General features: G+C 39.4%; 1 protein-coding gene across 1 annotated transcript in view; it reads right to left on the reverse strand.

Moving 5' to 3' along the window:
• Positions 1-16,220, reverse strand: part of GAK (cyclin G associated kinase) — a gene marked incomplete at both ends in the record, with an annotated part of 62,036 nt that overhangs the window by 9,507 nt on the left and 36,309 nt on the right. Inside the window, 8 exons of the mRNA XM_079548061.1 lie at positions 6,335-6,499; positions 8,383-8,856; positions 9,729-9,887; positions 10,499-10,692; positions 11,015-11,094; positions 12,723-12,840; positions 13,699-13,893; positions 16,041-16,174. Of these exons, the coding sequence (XP_079404187.1) occupies positions 6,335-6,499; positions 8,383-8,856; positions 9,729-9,887; positions 10,499-10,692; positions 11,015-11,094; positions 12,723-12,840; positions 13,699-13,893; positions 16,041-16,174 (1,519 nt within the window). The remainder of the gene's footprint in view (positions 1-6,334; positions 6,500-8,382; positions 8,857-9,728; positions 9,888-10,498; positions 10,693-11,014; positions 11,095-12,722; positions 12,841-13,698; positions 13,894-16,040; positions 16,175-16,220) is intronic.

The following is a 16,220-nucleotide window of genomic DNA, read 5'->3' on the forward strand; positions in this document are numbered from 1 at the left end:
TATGTGCAAAGCCAGACCACCACATCAGCTGAAAACAGACCACCTGTGTTGCATGCAGTGGTGCTATCATTAATTTGTAAAGTTACCCCTTCAACACAGGTTTGTAACTGCCACCATGGCCCTTGCAAGTGATCACTCCCCTTCTCACACACAATATCTAAAGTGAACCATATGGAGGTATTTGAAACTGAGCACCTTTTTTTGAAGCACACCTTGTAGATACCCCCAAGGCAGCTGAGATACTGACTGAACCTTTTCTTTTACTTCTATGTCAACAGTCAGTGCTACAGCAAGAGGTGGTATTTCTGTAAAACATTTCAAATACCTACAATTTAGAACATTAACCCAGACTTTCTTACCTGAATAGGGACATCTTGATACTTTGGAATGTTTTATCTATTTTATGGCTTTTCTACTTCTCTCAGCCTCTCAACATTACATTCTAAATATTGATACCAAATCACACAAGCTAGTTGACCTTGTTCAAGGAAATAATTGGAAGCTTCTTAAATAGCACTTTCACCACTACAATTCACTGTCTAATTCAATTAGAAAGTAACACTTCGACCTTCCAGTTGCGTAAAGAACACACAAGATGCTCTACAAAAATACCTGCTGACAGCCTCTATTACAGAAGTTTGCAGCTGCATGTAAAAGACATTGGAACAGAAGATATTGCACAGCTGTTAAAGTCTGCTGAATGGACAGCAAAATTTTTTGCCCTCTTCAGACTTAAAAGTCATCTGCCTCCAATACCAGAGAAATAATATATTTGCCTCTGAGTACTCAGAATGCCAGCTACTTGCTATACAGCAACATAATGGGCTAAACAAGTATATAATTCATCAGTTCAGACATTCTATGTACGACATGCCATTCCCAGACACTAAATGGGTCTGAAATTAATAATTACCCTTGATTTTTAAGATAGAGACAGTTTGGGCTTATGACCTCTATATTTACATGTTTTTGACATGGAGATGAAAAAGCTTTCAGCCACTTGATGATGTTGTCCTGTGATAAAACTATCCTGAAGGGGTATGACCAGACTACACTGAATTCCTTATTTTTGTAGCCTAACACACCAGAATTTGCACAGATCCATCGATACAAAGGATCAGCACAAAGAAAGAGTGAAATATGTTGTGCAGTTAAACACAACAAAAGCTTACGTACTTTGGAAAAGAGCAAGCAGGTCTACAGCAGCTTGGTCCCTTAAGTTTTTCTCTAAGAGGTGTCTTTGTCATATAGCAGTCACCACTGGAGGTCAGAGCATGGTTCATTACTTACACAGCTCAAACTGTGCTAAGGTATAGCTTGCTTGTAATCAGATCATGCTTTCCAGTTTCCCAAAATAAGATACCTACCTTTTATTATAAACTACTCAACTATACATTAGGTTTTCTTTATTTAACTTGTCATCACAGGAAATCCTTTAATCACTGATGACAACAGGATTTTGTATGAACCAAGAGCCTTGCTTGTATGATGCACATTTAAGCTTGCTTAGAGTCTGACTAAGAGCACAGTCACCACAGAAACCAGAGGAGAAAGCCACACTGATCATGCAGGTTTCTTCTGATCACTTTCCATGTCTCATGCCTGTTGTTTGTTTTTTTTTTTTTTTTTTTTTAAATACCAGGCAAACTCATACTCACAGGAGTCAGATTTCCATTAAAGATTACCTACTTTTGCATCCAAACAAACCAATTCAGTTCTCAGAAATGCTCACTGAACAATTACCTACAAAGGAAAAATGGACACGCGTTCTTCCATTGAAAATAGTTCGGTATCTTAAGTGTGGCCACTCAAGAACTGATAACCTGCTCTTAAATTTAAGTGAACAGCCATCTCATATCCTAGCTTCTCTGTCAAGTGAAGAAAGATTTACACCAAAAATCCTTTTGCCACACTGATGTTTTTAGTAGCAACTGATCAATATTTTTTTATGTTCTGTCCTGTAATATCTTAACAGACCATACATTCTTTTGAAAGTATCAGAATGAGTGCAGCCAGCACGAGCAGGGCAGTGATTGTCCCTCTGTACTCAGCCCTGGGGAGGCCATACCTCGAGAGATGTGCTCAGTTTTGGGCCCCTCAATTACAGAAGAGACACTGATATCCTGGAGTGCATCCAGAGAAGGGCAACAAAGCTGTGAGGGGTCTGGAGCACAGGCCTTATGGAGAGCAGCTGAGGAAGCTGGGATTGCTCAGTTTGGAGAAGGGGAGGCTCAGGGGTGACCTTCTCACTCTCTACACCTGTCTGAACAGAGGTTGAGATGAGGTGGGAGTCCGCCTCTTCAAGCATATAACTTGCAATAGCATGAGAAGGAATGGCCTCAAGTTGTGCCAGCAGAGATTCAGTTTCGATGTAAGGAAAAACTCCACGAGAGAAGGTTCTGGAACGGGCTGCCCAGGGAGTAGTGGAGTCACTGTTCCTGGAGGTGTTCAAGAAATGCTTAGATGCAGTACTGAGGGACACGGCTTATGGGAAATACTGGTGACAGGCAGACAGTTGGACTGGATCATCTTGGAAGTCTTTTCCAACCTTGGTAATTCTATGATTCTAAGTATCTCCTATAAATTAAGATTACATTTTAAAGCTCTTTAAAATTTTATGCTACACTGAGAAATAAGTCGAAAACTTTAGTCATTTTAATCATCAAAGATCAGCTTTTCTCCTGATAACTATACAAGTGTAGTAATTGTTTACTACCAAGTAAAGCTTATCCATTTATCTATAATTCTAGACAATTACATCTACCCCAAGAGATTCACCCTATCCAACAGTGATGTTACCAATTTATTTTTAATGGGTTTAATACTTTTCTCAATTCACCAACCAGTGTTTGCACCTTTCTCTACTCTCTCCACACAATTTTTCCAGGCCTGTCATTTAAGTGAACACCTTCCTTTGCAGTTTCTTTTTCAATGCTAACTAGCAATTATCTTCTCACTCATTCATATTAAAAGCAGTAACTATTAGTATTCCTCATTTTCACATTAAAATTAATACCTGTGACTGTACCTGTGACTGCGTAGAACATTAAGGGCTCAAACACATACTCGATTTCAGCTTAAAACACAGAAGGGCTGTCATTTAAAAGGTAAACTGAAAGAAAATGAAATGCTACCCATTTTCTCAACTTCCACATGAATTCTGAAAGCCTGCATAGCAACGGTTTCAGTAACTCAAAAATATTTGGAAATGCGTAACAGTAAACTGAGGATGAGAGCATTTTTAGCATATTTTGCATATGTTGACAGAAACCTCTACAAACTACATTAAAATACTGGACAGCCTAACGCATTTATGAGGGTAAAAGCCATCACTAAAGTCAGAAAAACAAAACACAGAACATCAAGCATAGAAGGTGGGTATCTTAAAATATTTTCTTCCTTCCATACTTGTTCAAATGTTACAGACAACAAAACACACTGGTATTCTCCTTTGGTCCACAGATAAATATTTAGAGTGCAGAAATTACCATTTGTGTATTTTTTCACCTGACATTTTGTATGAAAGAGGGTTCTGCCAGTTAGGGCTTTGAAGACCTGTCTCCAAAGAATGGCTGAGTGTACTGGCATTACTTAAGCGGAAGAGGGTTAGGGGTGAGAGATTTCAGAAGAAAAAGACAGACTCATGTCAGCACTGCCCAACTGAAACACCAGGAGGCAAATGGGCACAGACCGAAAAACAGAAAGCTCAATTTCAACACTGTTCTCTTTTTCCTGTAAAAGCAGTCACAGGCATAAGATGCCCAGACAGGCTGTAGAGTCAGCACTTGGAGATCAAAAAATACAAATCCGAAAGGACATAGTTCTGGGCAGCTTGCTCTACTAAACCATGTTTTGAGCTATCAACTAGACAATCACCAGAATAAACTGCTTCTGAAGTGAGATAGATTATAGTGAACACTGTGTTTCACAGATCAGTGTTGAAATTTAGAAATCTTTTAACAGTTAAAAAAAAAAATCACTATGTTTAGTAACTATAAGCAACTGTGACCACAATATTGGCCTAAGTGACAACAGACAACTACACAACTAAAACATGCATCTATTACTTTCTTTATAGAAATGAACACTTTGCAAATGAAGCAGTAAGAGGGATCTTCTTGGCAGAACCAATCACAAAAGCAGCATAACTCCTAAACTGATGGTAGAGACAGTATTTACATTGCTAGTCTTTTATCTAAAAGAGAGCCTTTACTTAAGCCAAGCAAGTATTGTGTCTTTTTACCCAATTTCTCTGTAGCTAACACTCGGGACTACATCAGACAGAGGTAGAGCCAACCACATCTATTCTACTAGGAAAGGCATCTCAAAACTGCATACAAGCTATATGAAGAAAACACTCTTAGAGTCAGGACTGAGGAATGTGATATCACAGTTCCTAAATACAACTTCATTAAGAAGCAATGCAGTTCTGAAGAACAATATTATCCTGTCCTGTTATTCCTGACAGCACACACTTTATTTAATGTCTGTATTGTGCTTGCATGGCAAGACTTTGTCACAAGGGTTTGCCTCTGTGAGAAGAGGCTAGAGATTTCCCTGTACTGGACAGACCCACCTCAGGATGCGTCCTGACAACATGGTGATGCAAGTTCTCTAGGCCCTGCAGCCTACAGAGGACACAAGAGCAGATCTCCACATGCAGCTTGCGGAGGGAGCCTCCAGAGCAGCACTGCATGGGGCCTGGAGGAGGTACAGCCAAGGAGCATCCCCACAGGAGCAGCCCCAGGCCAGAGCTGCAGCCTGTGGAATGGAACCTACAGTGGGGCAGGAGGGCTGTGGGAGCTGCATGCTCATGGAGGACAGTACTGTGTGGAAAGGTCTCATGGTGGAGCAGTTTGTAAAGAAATGCAGTGCATGGGAAGGACGTGCGCTACAGCAAACCATGAAGGACTATATTCTGTAAGAAGAACCATATGCTGCAAGGAGGAGCCCATGCAGGGTAACTGCGTGAGGAAGCAGCAGCAGCAAAGTAGCTCCCATCCCTCTCTGTGTGGAAAAGGAGGCTGAAGTGTCAGGAATGGAAGAGTGAAGTTGAGACCAGAAAGAAGTGAGGCAAGGGGAAGGGAAAGTAATAAACTGGTCTTTCCTAAAACAAGCCTGTACCCAGTAACTGGTAAGTGATCTTCCTTTAACTCAGTCACTGAATTTTTTCCACCTTATTTTCCTCTACTTTCCTCTGGGTGAGAGGGAACAAGAGCAAAGCTGTGGGCATCTGGCAGACAGCCAAGGTTAACCCATCACAGTCTCTGCAAAGAGTATCTTCTATAAATGAAGGAAAATTAATCCTAAGCAGCTAAGAAGATATTTTAGAAATCAGTGCCATCTGAGTTAGAGTTATGTATTTCCAAAGCACAGCAAAATACCATCAAATCTTAACCACTTATGGCTCCTTTACATATCCTGCCATCCTTCTGAAAACACCTGTTCTAATCGGTAGCCCTTTATTTTTATTGTGCTCCTATCCTCTAGTTTCTAGGAGTGATGGAAGACAAATAGCTTTACAAATTCTATTTTTGTTAATTTGGATAAATGCTGACTAACGGGTCACAGTATAACCATGTAGTTGCTCCTTTTCTTTCAAAAGAAAATGAAAGAAGTAACACCTCTGGCTCTGTGACACCATCATTTTTATAACGGCATATTTCTTTAAATAATGAGCATGCATAGATGCTCTATTTAACAACATTTCAGACATACATGTGTAGGATGGAAATAGGGAAAGAAGCAATGTATTACAAAGCCTTCTGTTTAAGGATAAATAGATTTCAGAATAAGTACATGAATAAAAGGCTTCGTCACGAATCCATCAGGAATCAAAGGAAGCAAATAAGATTAGAGCATTACATAACGTATCTTGTAAGTATTATCAGGACACATGCAGGTCAAGAAGGTTCCAGATAGCTTCAGCTTGTATTTTAAGATCTAGTTATACTCTAGCTTGCTTGAATCACTCAGTTCTTTTCAAAGACTTTCAGAAAGACTGAAATCTCAAAACATTCAAAATGCTATGTAGACAACAGAATGCTGTAATTTGTGATTGCTTAAAACCCTTAGTTTTAAGAGCTCTTGGGGGAAAATCTAGCTCCTAACAGGAGGTCAGCAATTCTAGAAATCCCCTTGCATCATAAATATTACAATATATTATACAGGAAGACCTTGCAGCTTGGTACACGTGCATCTGTTACAAGAACATGGAGCTAGTGGTCACAATAAGCAAATCTATTGAAACGCTAACCCACCTTGACTACAACAAAAGACAAATGCACAGAGCAGCAGAAACTGCTGCAAAACAGAACACTGGAAGTACACTTACCTAAATTTAGGAAATCTGAACTGGAAGAAGGTGGAAGTGAACTAGAAGGAAACGTATTAGCTGTAGATGTTGTGCTTGAATTAAGGAAGTCCCCGAAAAGGTCTGGGCCAGACAGCGCTGAATTCTCAGAACTAGATGACATTGTAAATGGGTCAAAAGGATCGGCTAAAAAAGAAGCAAAAAATAGAATACAACAAATTTTAGGAAAAACAATACAGAAAAAGTACTTTACTCCTTCAGGCACAAAGACAGAAAGCAGAACTACACCAGCAACTAAAGGAGCCCCAGCTGAGTTTTTCTGTTGAAGTCACCATTCTATCTTTGTTACCAGATGCTGACACTTTCTATAGCAACATGAAAGCTGTTTTTACTGTGCATGGCTGAGATACTATGTCCTCAACAAATCCTTAGTAAAGCTGCTATATTCAATCATCTCATTATTTTCCTTCATGCAAGACATACTTCAATACAAGAGATCAGTTGTACATAAACCATTATATTTGTTTAAAAAGTTATATATAATGCAAGTCTCTAAAAAATTTAAACAGAACAGACTATTAAACTGCTGGAAAAAAAAAGTCAATTAAAGCATTCATACTACCATTTTGACTCGAAGGCATTGGTAGCTTTAGGGCAGAAAGTACATCAACACAAGAACAAACGCCAACAAGAAGCAACACTTTCAACAGCTCCTTAGCAATCACAGTGAAGAAAAAACTAATGGGAAGGGCATTTATAGTCAGCATGGGATAACACGTGACAGTCAGCTGGAATCACAGCTTAAGATCTTGCTGTTACTGCTGCCCTGTATGGTCAAAATCCTCAGGGGCCCAGGGACTCCTGCCAGGTTTGCCAATGAGGAAGAATAATCCTGCCACAGTGTCCCAGCACATCCTGAAGCAATGATCATCATACAGGACTCAGTAACACTTCAAGAAACAAACCCTGACCTCTCATTAGTACAAGCACTCTTACTGAAGCACAGCAACAGATATGCACAAAGTTTCACATAAGAGTTTGATGTACTAGCTGAAACAATGGTCAAATATTCTCACTTCTCTTCTTAACCAATTGTAGAATGAGAAATTATTACTTCTCATGTCTGCTTCATGTTTTCAGAGATATATAAATAAAACTTCTTTCACAGACTTCTGCCTATGTAAAAAAGGTAAACCGATTCCTCTCTGACCACGGTAACACAGTTCAAGAGAAGATTACTACAGAAGAAATATTTGAAATCTCCCAAATGCCCTGAATATATATACCTCTGTATAACTAAGGCTTGTAATAGTTACCCTGAATGACTAATACTCCTAGAAGTCTTTCAGCAAATTGAGGCTGAAAGTTACTGCTCTCAAAAATTCAATCAAGTGCCAAAGCCATAAGCCAAAGTCTTAATAAAGGTTTGGGTAAGACAAACACTGTTTTAAATACAGGTTAGGTAAGAGTAACATTCTCCTTCCTGATACAAACCTGCTAACAACATCAGGAAAAGCAACAAGAAAGCAGCTTTTAGCAGTAGCATTATGATAGTGGTTTGAACAGTAAGCTACAGGATTTCCAGCTGCCTGGCAGTCTTATCTGATTAACATTCAAAAATACCACACAGCCTTTTGACCTATGCAGAACAGCTCTATTACATCTAATGCAACCACTCTACATGGAGAGCAAGAAAGCTGCTGGTTTCTACAATTCTTGTTTTACCAAGAGAAGCTGCTTACATTATGGATCTAGAAAAAGATTTAATATGTAACATTTGCACAGGAAAGTTGTTCATCTTTAAGACTGGTGAACCTGCTTTAAACTCAAAAAGTTAACACTCTTTTGTTTACATTAAAGCTGATAAGATATTAGAAGCACAGCATACATGGATAATGTACAGTATCTGTCAGCTGCAAGTACTAAAAATGCCAATTTTTGTCAGACTTTTGCTATAGATCAACATGTCTTCACTGTATGTATCAAACGTGGTAATTGTTTCCTAAGCACAACAGAGGCAGCAGTTTTTACCAGGTGACCAGCAGAATATTAATGTTAAATTTACATACCTGAAGACACAGCTGCTGCTGATGTCTTCTGAGTAGCAGGTGGATGCTGAGACTGACCGCTGAAAAAGAAATCTGTTCCCTGCCCAAGGAGATCTCCAGTGGGCTCTTCTGAAACTTGTGATGCACCACTCACAAAAAGATTGTTCAACAAGGCTGCATTACTTGACGAGTTTATTTCTGAGATAGGTTGTTTCAGCTCTGTTGAAGTATCGGAATTCAGTCCCAATAAATCTACATTCTCTTCAGTGAGAGATTTTTGTAACAGTGTAGGTGGAGTTTCAAAACCAGCTTCAAAAAGCATCTCTCCTTCTGGGGCAACAGAGTCTCCTTCATCAACAGTTACTGCCCTCTCTTCACCTGGAAATGTAGGGAACTCCTCATCTGAAGGATCACTCTCTTCTCTCTCATCAGACAGTTGAACATGATCATTTTTAGACGAGTTATCATCTACTCCACTTTCTGGACTTTTTCCTTCTTGAATAAAATGAAATAACAGCACCGGATTACTAAAATTCTTCTGTCAAAGGTACGTCAGACTTACATGGCAAGAATACATGAAATCAATCCTTATGTAAACAGTCTTACAAAGAGGGATGGAAAAAACTGTCAGGTACCACCTGTTTGCACAGGACAGGGAAAGGAGCACCTACGCTCTTCCAGTTCAGATTATCCAAGTTAACAGATGGGCTTCTCTAGCTACAAAGAATTAGAAAATTGTGATGCATACTTTGAAAAAAATGAGAAAAACTACCACGCTTACCACTACGTAATGTAAGTCAATATTCACGCTTTCAGAACAGCACTGACTTGGACAATCACTGCAGGACATGATACCACTTATGGCTTGGAACATTGCTCAGTAACTGCTGCCCCATTCTCAGACAGCATTTGATGGCGACACAAGCAGTTACTGTTTGCCAGCAGAGGAGAGCCCAGAAAATGGACTTACGTATGCACCACATCGTTACATTTCCTCAGTCTGCACATGCTTATCTGAACACCACCGTCTACTCTTTGTTTCTTGTGCTTCTTAGACAGCCTAAAATGAAGCTGTGGGAATATAAATGTTTCCTTGCAGACCGTTAAGGTTAAAATTCTTACACAGAAAGAAAAACATAGGTCAGCACTTAAGTTATGCATAACAAAAAAAACATACTTAGTGTTTACCCAAAAGAAGTTGACTTTTCATGTGCTAGCATGCACAGTTCACTATTCAAATACCTTTTTCCTCTTTGTCTGACAAAATAGTGAACTTCACTGCAAAAGAGTACCTAAGGAACAACTGCAGTGCTCACTGGAAGGCATACAAGAAAAAAGTGATGGTAACTTCAGAGATCAACATGTACCTTTCCATTCCAGAGAATGAAAGAAGTTATTTGCATCAGTACCACTGCTGTGTGGGGATTCTGTCTCAGTTGGGGCACTTTCTGAGGACAGATCCAGTTGGGATGCTTCTGCTTCATACTGCGCAGTTGAACCCGGCTGCCTTGGTAGCTCCGGTTTCCCTAAAAAATAGATTCTAAACTAGGATCCTAAGAGAAAAACTAAAACTCAATCTTGGTTGTAGTAGCTGATATCTGACTTGTAGGTCCTGATTGCTATGGCAGAACAAAGTCCAAATCTTTCTGGCTTGAATATAGCATTAGTAACCTTATTTCAACTGCAAAAACTAGTAAGTGTTTTGCTGTAAGTTTGATTTATTAATGCTGTAGTTTAAAATAGGGACCTAAATAAATCAGGATATTTTTCTTGAATGTCACAGGCATCCCAATCATACCTGCAGAAACGTACAGGTCCCTATTTTAAAGTAGGGAAAGTAAAGTAGTTTTAAAATAATTAACAGCTCATTCGTACCACCTTCTACCCCTTAAAACAAGCAAGAGCTATGAATTCTTGCAATATCATTATCTGCAATAACTTACATGATAACCTCTATCATGCTTTTTATACTGTAAACACAGATTATTACTGGAGGACAAATTATAATCCTTCATGCATTGCAAGCTTTTTGAAATTGCATTTAAAGGAATGTCAGAAACCAACCAGAATGCAATTCTCAACCACTAAGTTATTAGCAATTTTATCAGCTTCTCTAAATATTTAAGAGATCCATTACCAAATTTTGATAAAATTTCCTGTTGTTCCTCTCGAGTGGAGAAAAGGATCTTGGGATTCAGTCCCTTTATATTCATGTTATCCCATGGCAGCTGCTCACAGCTAGGCCTATCTTTGGGCTCCACCTCCACTTCCAGATTGACTTGAAATAAATCAGGATATTTTTCTTGAATGTCACAGGCATCCAGATCATACCTGCAGAAACGTATACAGGTTAATTCATGAGGCTGATGAACAGATGACAGAACTTCAAAGCTCTCAGTATAGGGCTAAAAAGTATGCTGTACTTGTTTACATATTTCAGTAGATTTCTGTACATCTTAAAGAAGTAGTATTTAGAAGAATCTTGTTGTTTTGTGAAGAAGACCTTCAGCTTCCTTGAGATAAGAAAGCAGAAGAACTCACTGTATCGCAAGAGAAGTAAACTACTCCTCCCCAACCGCATCTGCTGGTTTGGAAGGATAAATCTGAAAGAAAACTTCTTCCAAATTCCCTACAAAAAAAGGTGTCAACTTACTTCGCAAATTTCACCGTGGTGGCATTTCGGGGCACAAAACCTGTGTGGAACTGAATCTGAAACATCTTCATAGAAGCCATCTATTGGAAACAAAAAGTAGGGAAACTACATAAGTTCACAAGCAGAGACACTGTGTTCTGTACTTAACCTGAAGCTAAGGATTTCTGTAAAAGTTATTTCAGCATTCATTTTTCTACTTTGTATACTCTACCTGGAGTGACTCTGCACTAACCTCAGATTGTCACAGTTTGTCAAATGTTTCTAGATAGCATCGTAAAGCCTGAAATGCTATGACCTTTATTACACTTTTCAGAATAACATACTCAAAGAAATTCAACATGCAATACACCAACCAAGAAATACAAATCAAAGATACAGCTCTGTTCAGCACAGTTTTAGAAGTAACATGTTTAGAAGGACACTGTAAGAGTGCCCTTTTCCTGTGCATCAGTGAGCACTTATTTGTTGAGCAGGTGCCCAAAGAGGCTGTGCAGACTCCCCTTGGAGACACTCAGAAGCTGCCTGAACAGCCTGGTCTGGTGCCCGTTTAAGCAGAGGGCAGGACCATTTGACCAGACACAGAGAGCTTCAGGGAAAAAGTTACTGTATGTAACACAAAGAACACACTGAATACTGCTGCATCAAAGCTCCCAGTCAAGCTCATTACAAACACTGTTGATGTACCATGTGTTATAACAGACAAGAGAATTCTTGTATTTTCCAATTAGTGAATAAGTCAGAAAAAACAACAAATAGGTGTTAATGTTATTAGCCGTGAAACTGACACTGAAAATGAACAAAAATAAGCTAACCTTGGCTGAATTTTTCACCCACCTTCAATCTCTGCAAATGACAGGATTTTGTACTCCTACATACAAAGTTAAAAGAAAATGTAGAGAAAAACTTCTAGTGCAGTAATAACATGTCTGCCCCATGTGTTTTCCAACCGTAGTACTGTCTGAAAATCCTCTGGATCCATTTCCACAATGCTCCAGATTATCTTAAACTTCCCACTACATCTTTCAATCTTTTACACAGACCCTGAGGTTTAATTTCTGAGAGGGGCATACGATTCATTTTTAGTAATGTGAAGACAGACTTTGTTTTCAAGTTTTTTTGTGATCTTCTAATATATTAGCTTTTTTCTTTTTTTAATTAAAGACGAAACATGCATTATTTCTGGAAGAGCAAAGACCAGTAAGAAAATGTGCTATAAAACATAAACTGGCTCTAAGAAAAGGGTACAACACCACACAATTTTTTAAAATTTTTTATTTTTTTCGGACCGTTTCATATGAACAGTCCCTGGAATTCCACTTCTGTAGTGAGTGGCATTTTCCTTTGGTTGTGTTGAAGCTTATTTATACAGTATTAAGAAGTTCTGTCCTACTGTGCACCTTTCTGGATGAGATTGAAAAAATTTGAAAAATGGCTAGAGGCTCTCCACACAAATGTAGTAACTACCACTGTAAATCTAATTTGTAGAAATGCTTACTAAAGCATCACAACAGAGAGCACTACAAAGAAAATGGACATATATATCAGGCCTGTTAAACTGAATTCCTAAATACAAGGCACAAAACACTTATTTGAATAAAAAGAAGAGTAAATAAAGCTGTGTACTTACTGAGATTCCAAATATACCTACAACACAAACTGCACAAAGGAAAAATAAGCCCTTGACATAGGCAGTTAAATGTGCCATTACCTTGGCTTGTAGTCGTCCTCCTAGTGTTGACCTCGCATGATAGATAACAATGAGAACATCTCCTTGTACTGTTATACCCAATGGAATTACAGCTTTCCCATCTTCAATTTTAAACTCCCTGAGGAAAAAGCATATCCTCTGTTAGTCTAGAGAAATTGTGTGTAAGAGCACAGCTAGAGCAAAGGAAAATACCAACAAGATATTATGAATATGACTGTTCGTATAGTGGACAAGGAAAGGTGCAAAGAAACTGCAGCTGTCCTGCTTCATGACACTGCTGCTACTAAGGATTCCCACTTAGGAACAATGGTAGGGAAAAAAAAAAAAAAGAAAAAAGAAAGGTGAACATACCCCACAACAGTTTCATTCTCACGCTTTACAAGTTGATGACATCTCTTTACTAGGCTTAAAATTATAGGAAAGTTAGAAGGACTTTGGTATTCACCCATCTTTCTTCCATCTGTGACTATTACCTAGAATTGCACAGCATTGTTTGCACTTGCAGTGATGCACTGCAACGGAAGAGCTATACCACAGCTAGTGGCATTAAGCACTTTCCTTAGTGCTCCTATGGTTGATGAATGCTTCCTGTTTTTCATGACTGCACTGTGAAGTTCAGTTTTAGTGGTGCTGGTATATCCCCACAACAACTACATGCGAAATGGGAAGACTGATCCCTGGGGTACAATACATGAAGGGTCTTGTTCCATTCTTCCTCCTGAAGCCCACAGTGCAATATGCCACCTCACTGTCACTCACCCATTCTGTGGAGATACCTCCATGCTTCTATTATAACCACGTGATGTATTTTTTAATAAGCACATGATTAACCTTTCACGATCAACTAAAATGGGATTTAGGAGCTTTTCCAGAAGCTTCCTATTCTACTGGCACAACCAAAAATGTATTTCTCTCGTAGAAAAGACAAACTTTCTACAGAAAAATAAAACATACAGTTTTCATAACCTGTACTTACTTCATTTTGTCATACTCCTGGGAGGTAGTGGTTACTCTCTCATCCCCTACATAAACTTCACAAAAAGGCCTGCAGCCATTGCGCTGCTTACTGAAAAGAGGAACTGGAGTCATAATGATGGATCTGACCAGGATTGGCTTGCTGTGAGGAATAATGGGCTCTTCAGCCATCATGTCACACATGTATTCAATGTATCTGTCAAAAACAAAAAGGTACTCATGAAGCCAAAGAAGCAAATCCTAGAATTGGGTACACACATTACTTCTGTTAATACTCAGCCTCTGAGCAGTAACAAATGACAATAAAACAGTGGGAACATCTAACAGCACTGCTGGGAAACAGTTTTAAAATCTGAGACAGTATCACAAAAGAAGACCTAAATAGAAACATGGGTAAGTACTTAGGATCCCTAACTGGTCTTTTCAGGTAAGGACAGCAACACAATTTCTGCACAGAAGCACAATGGCTCCACAACAACAAAAAATAAACAGTATAGAAAATACAGTCCTGTGAAATAAATCGCCTGTGTTCCACCTTACAGACAACTCTAGTCTCTGCCTTAGGTCTACAGCTAACAATTATCCATTTGTAAAACAAACTAGCCACTCTTCCCAAAAGCCTCATTTACAATACCCCAGTAGGAGAACTATTTTTGTTTTACACAAAATGAATTAAAGTTACAAGAGTTCTGAAGCTAGTTACTCAGAACTTCCTGACAGCACTTAACACACTGGACTAGGTTAAAGCTTATCTTACATGGTCTAGGCTATAACAACAATGCCCTAGTTGAGTTTCTGATCTTGAGGAATACACTCCCAGCAAGAAGTTGTCAAGACCCTGGATGAGATCTTCTGGGAAGCTGTCTTTACGGACACAGAAACAGAACAACGATGGCAGCTCTTTAAGGACAAGAGCTCTCCATTCCCTAGCATTTGTCCTGCAAAGACAGGTTGAGGCAGCTGGGCTTGTTTTCAGATGAGAGAAGGAATGGATTCAGGGAGACCTCACTGGGGCCCTCTAGTATTTAATGGAGCTAATAGACATGGCAGGGACCATCTTTTTACATCACCCAATACCGATAACAGCCCTGAAGAAAAGGGCTCGGGGGTCTTTGTTGATGAAAGTCCCAACATGAGCTGGCAGTGTGTACTTGCAGCCCAGAAGGCCAACTGTATCAACAGAAACATGACCAGCAGGTCAAGGTTAAGATTCTGCCCCTCTCTCGTGTGAGCCCACATGGAGTACTGCATCAGTTGTGGGACCTCTAACACAGGAAGGACACAGCTATTGGAGTGGCTGCAGAGGAGAGCCATGATGATGACCAGAAGGCAGGAGCACCTCACCTACAGACACAGGCTAAGAAAGCTGAGGACCTTCTGCCTGGAGAAGGCTCCTGGGAGACCTCACAACAGCCTTCCAGTACCACTTGGGGGCTTACAGGAAAGTTGGAGAGGGGCTTTCTATAAGGGCATGTAGCAACAGAATAAGAGGAAACAGTTTTAAGCTGGAAGCAAGCAAATTTAGACAAGTTATTAGGAAGAAATTTTTTACTGGGACAGTGGTGAGACACCAGAACAGTTTGCTCAGTGAGGTTGTGGACACCCCCTTGCTGGAGGCATTCAAGGTCAGTTTGCATAGGGTCCTGGCAGCTGACCTGGTGGGTGGCTATCCTGTTCATGACAGGGTGTTGAAACTGAGTGCGCTTTAAGGGCTCTTCCAATCCAAGACATTCTGTGATTCTATGATTCATTAATACAAGTTACTCTGCACAGGACCCCTTAAAATATACTCAGTAAAACTGTACAACATAATAACCTGTCATTTGCTCTTCACAAATCCCTCACACTTCTCACATTTCTAGATCTAATCCTTTTTTGTAGGAAACACCTTTACAACCACTGTTGCTTACTACTGACTTAACAACAACAAAAAAGCATTTTTATCCAAACATGAAAAAGACTCATTACTCTTTCCACCAAACTTGCAGTGTTCTGACACATTAAAATCTACAGCAGTAAGGTAGTAAACATGGAATATGATGCCTTCCACATGAGGAAGAAGATTTTATACTTAAGACAGCATACTCTTATTTTTGTTCTTAACACTGCCTCATTACAGGATCACATTCAATTCAGCTGTGCTAAGAACACCGTTGGCGATTAAGGTCTAACCAAGTTCAGAGCCACTTGATTTATGGTACACTGGTTTTTCCAAGTATTTTGCTGCTCACAGACACTACCGAAATAATTTATACTAAAAACCACCCTGTAAGAACAGTAACTTATTAACAGTTGCATAGATACTTGCTTCAGTAGTGCACTACAAGCAGACTGATACCATACCTTTTATGAGAAGGCCATATGCCAGGAGGACAGCGTTTCATACTGAACATATAAACTGCAGCCTCAGCAGTAGTGAAGAGACGACAGAAACACAGAAAAGAACAAACTACAACAGCAGATGCTGCTCTTCCATCCTACAAAAAAAAAAAATTGTAATTTTATTATTAAAAATAGTGGAAA

Source organism: Tetrao urogallus (assembly GCF_951394365.1).
Source record: "Tetrao urogallus genome assembly, chromosome: Z".
In the NCBI taxonomy this organism is placed as follows: domain Eukaryota; kingdom Metazoa; phylum Chordata; class Aves; order Galliformes; family Phasianidae; genus Tetrao; species Tetrao urogallus.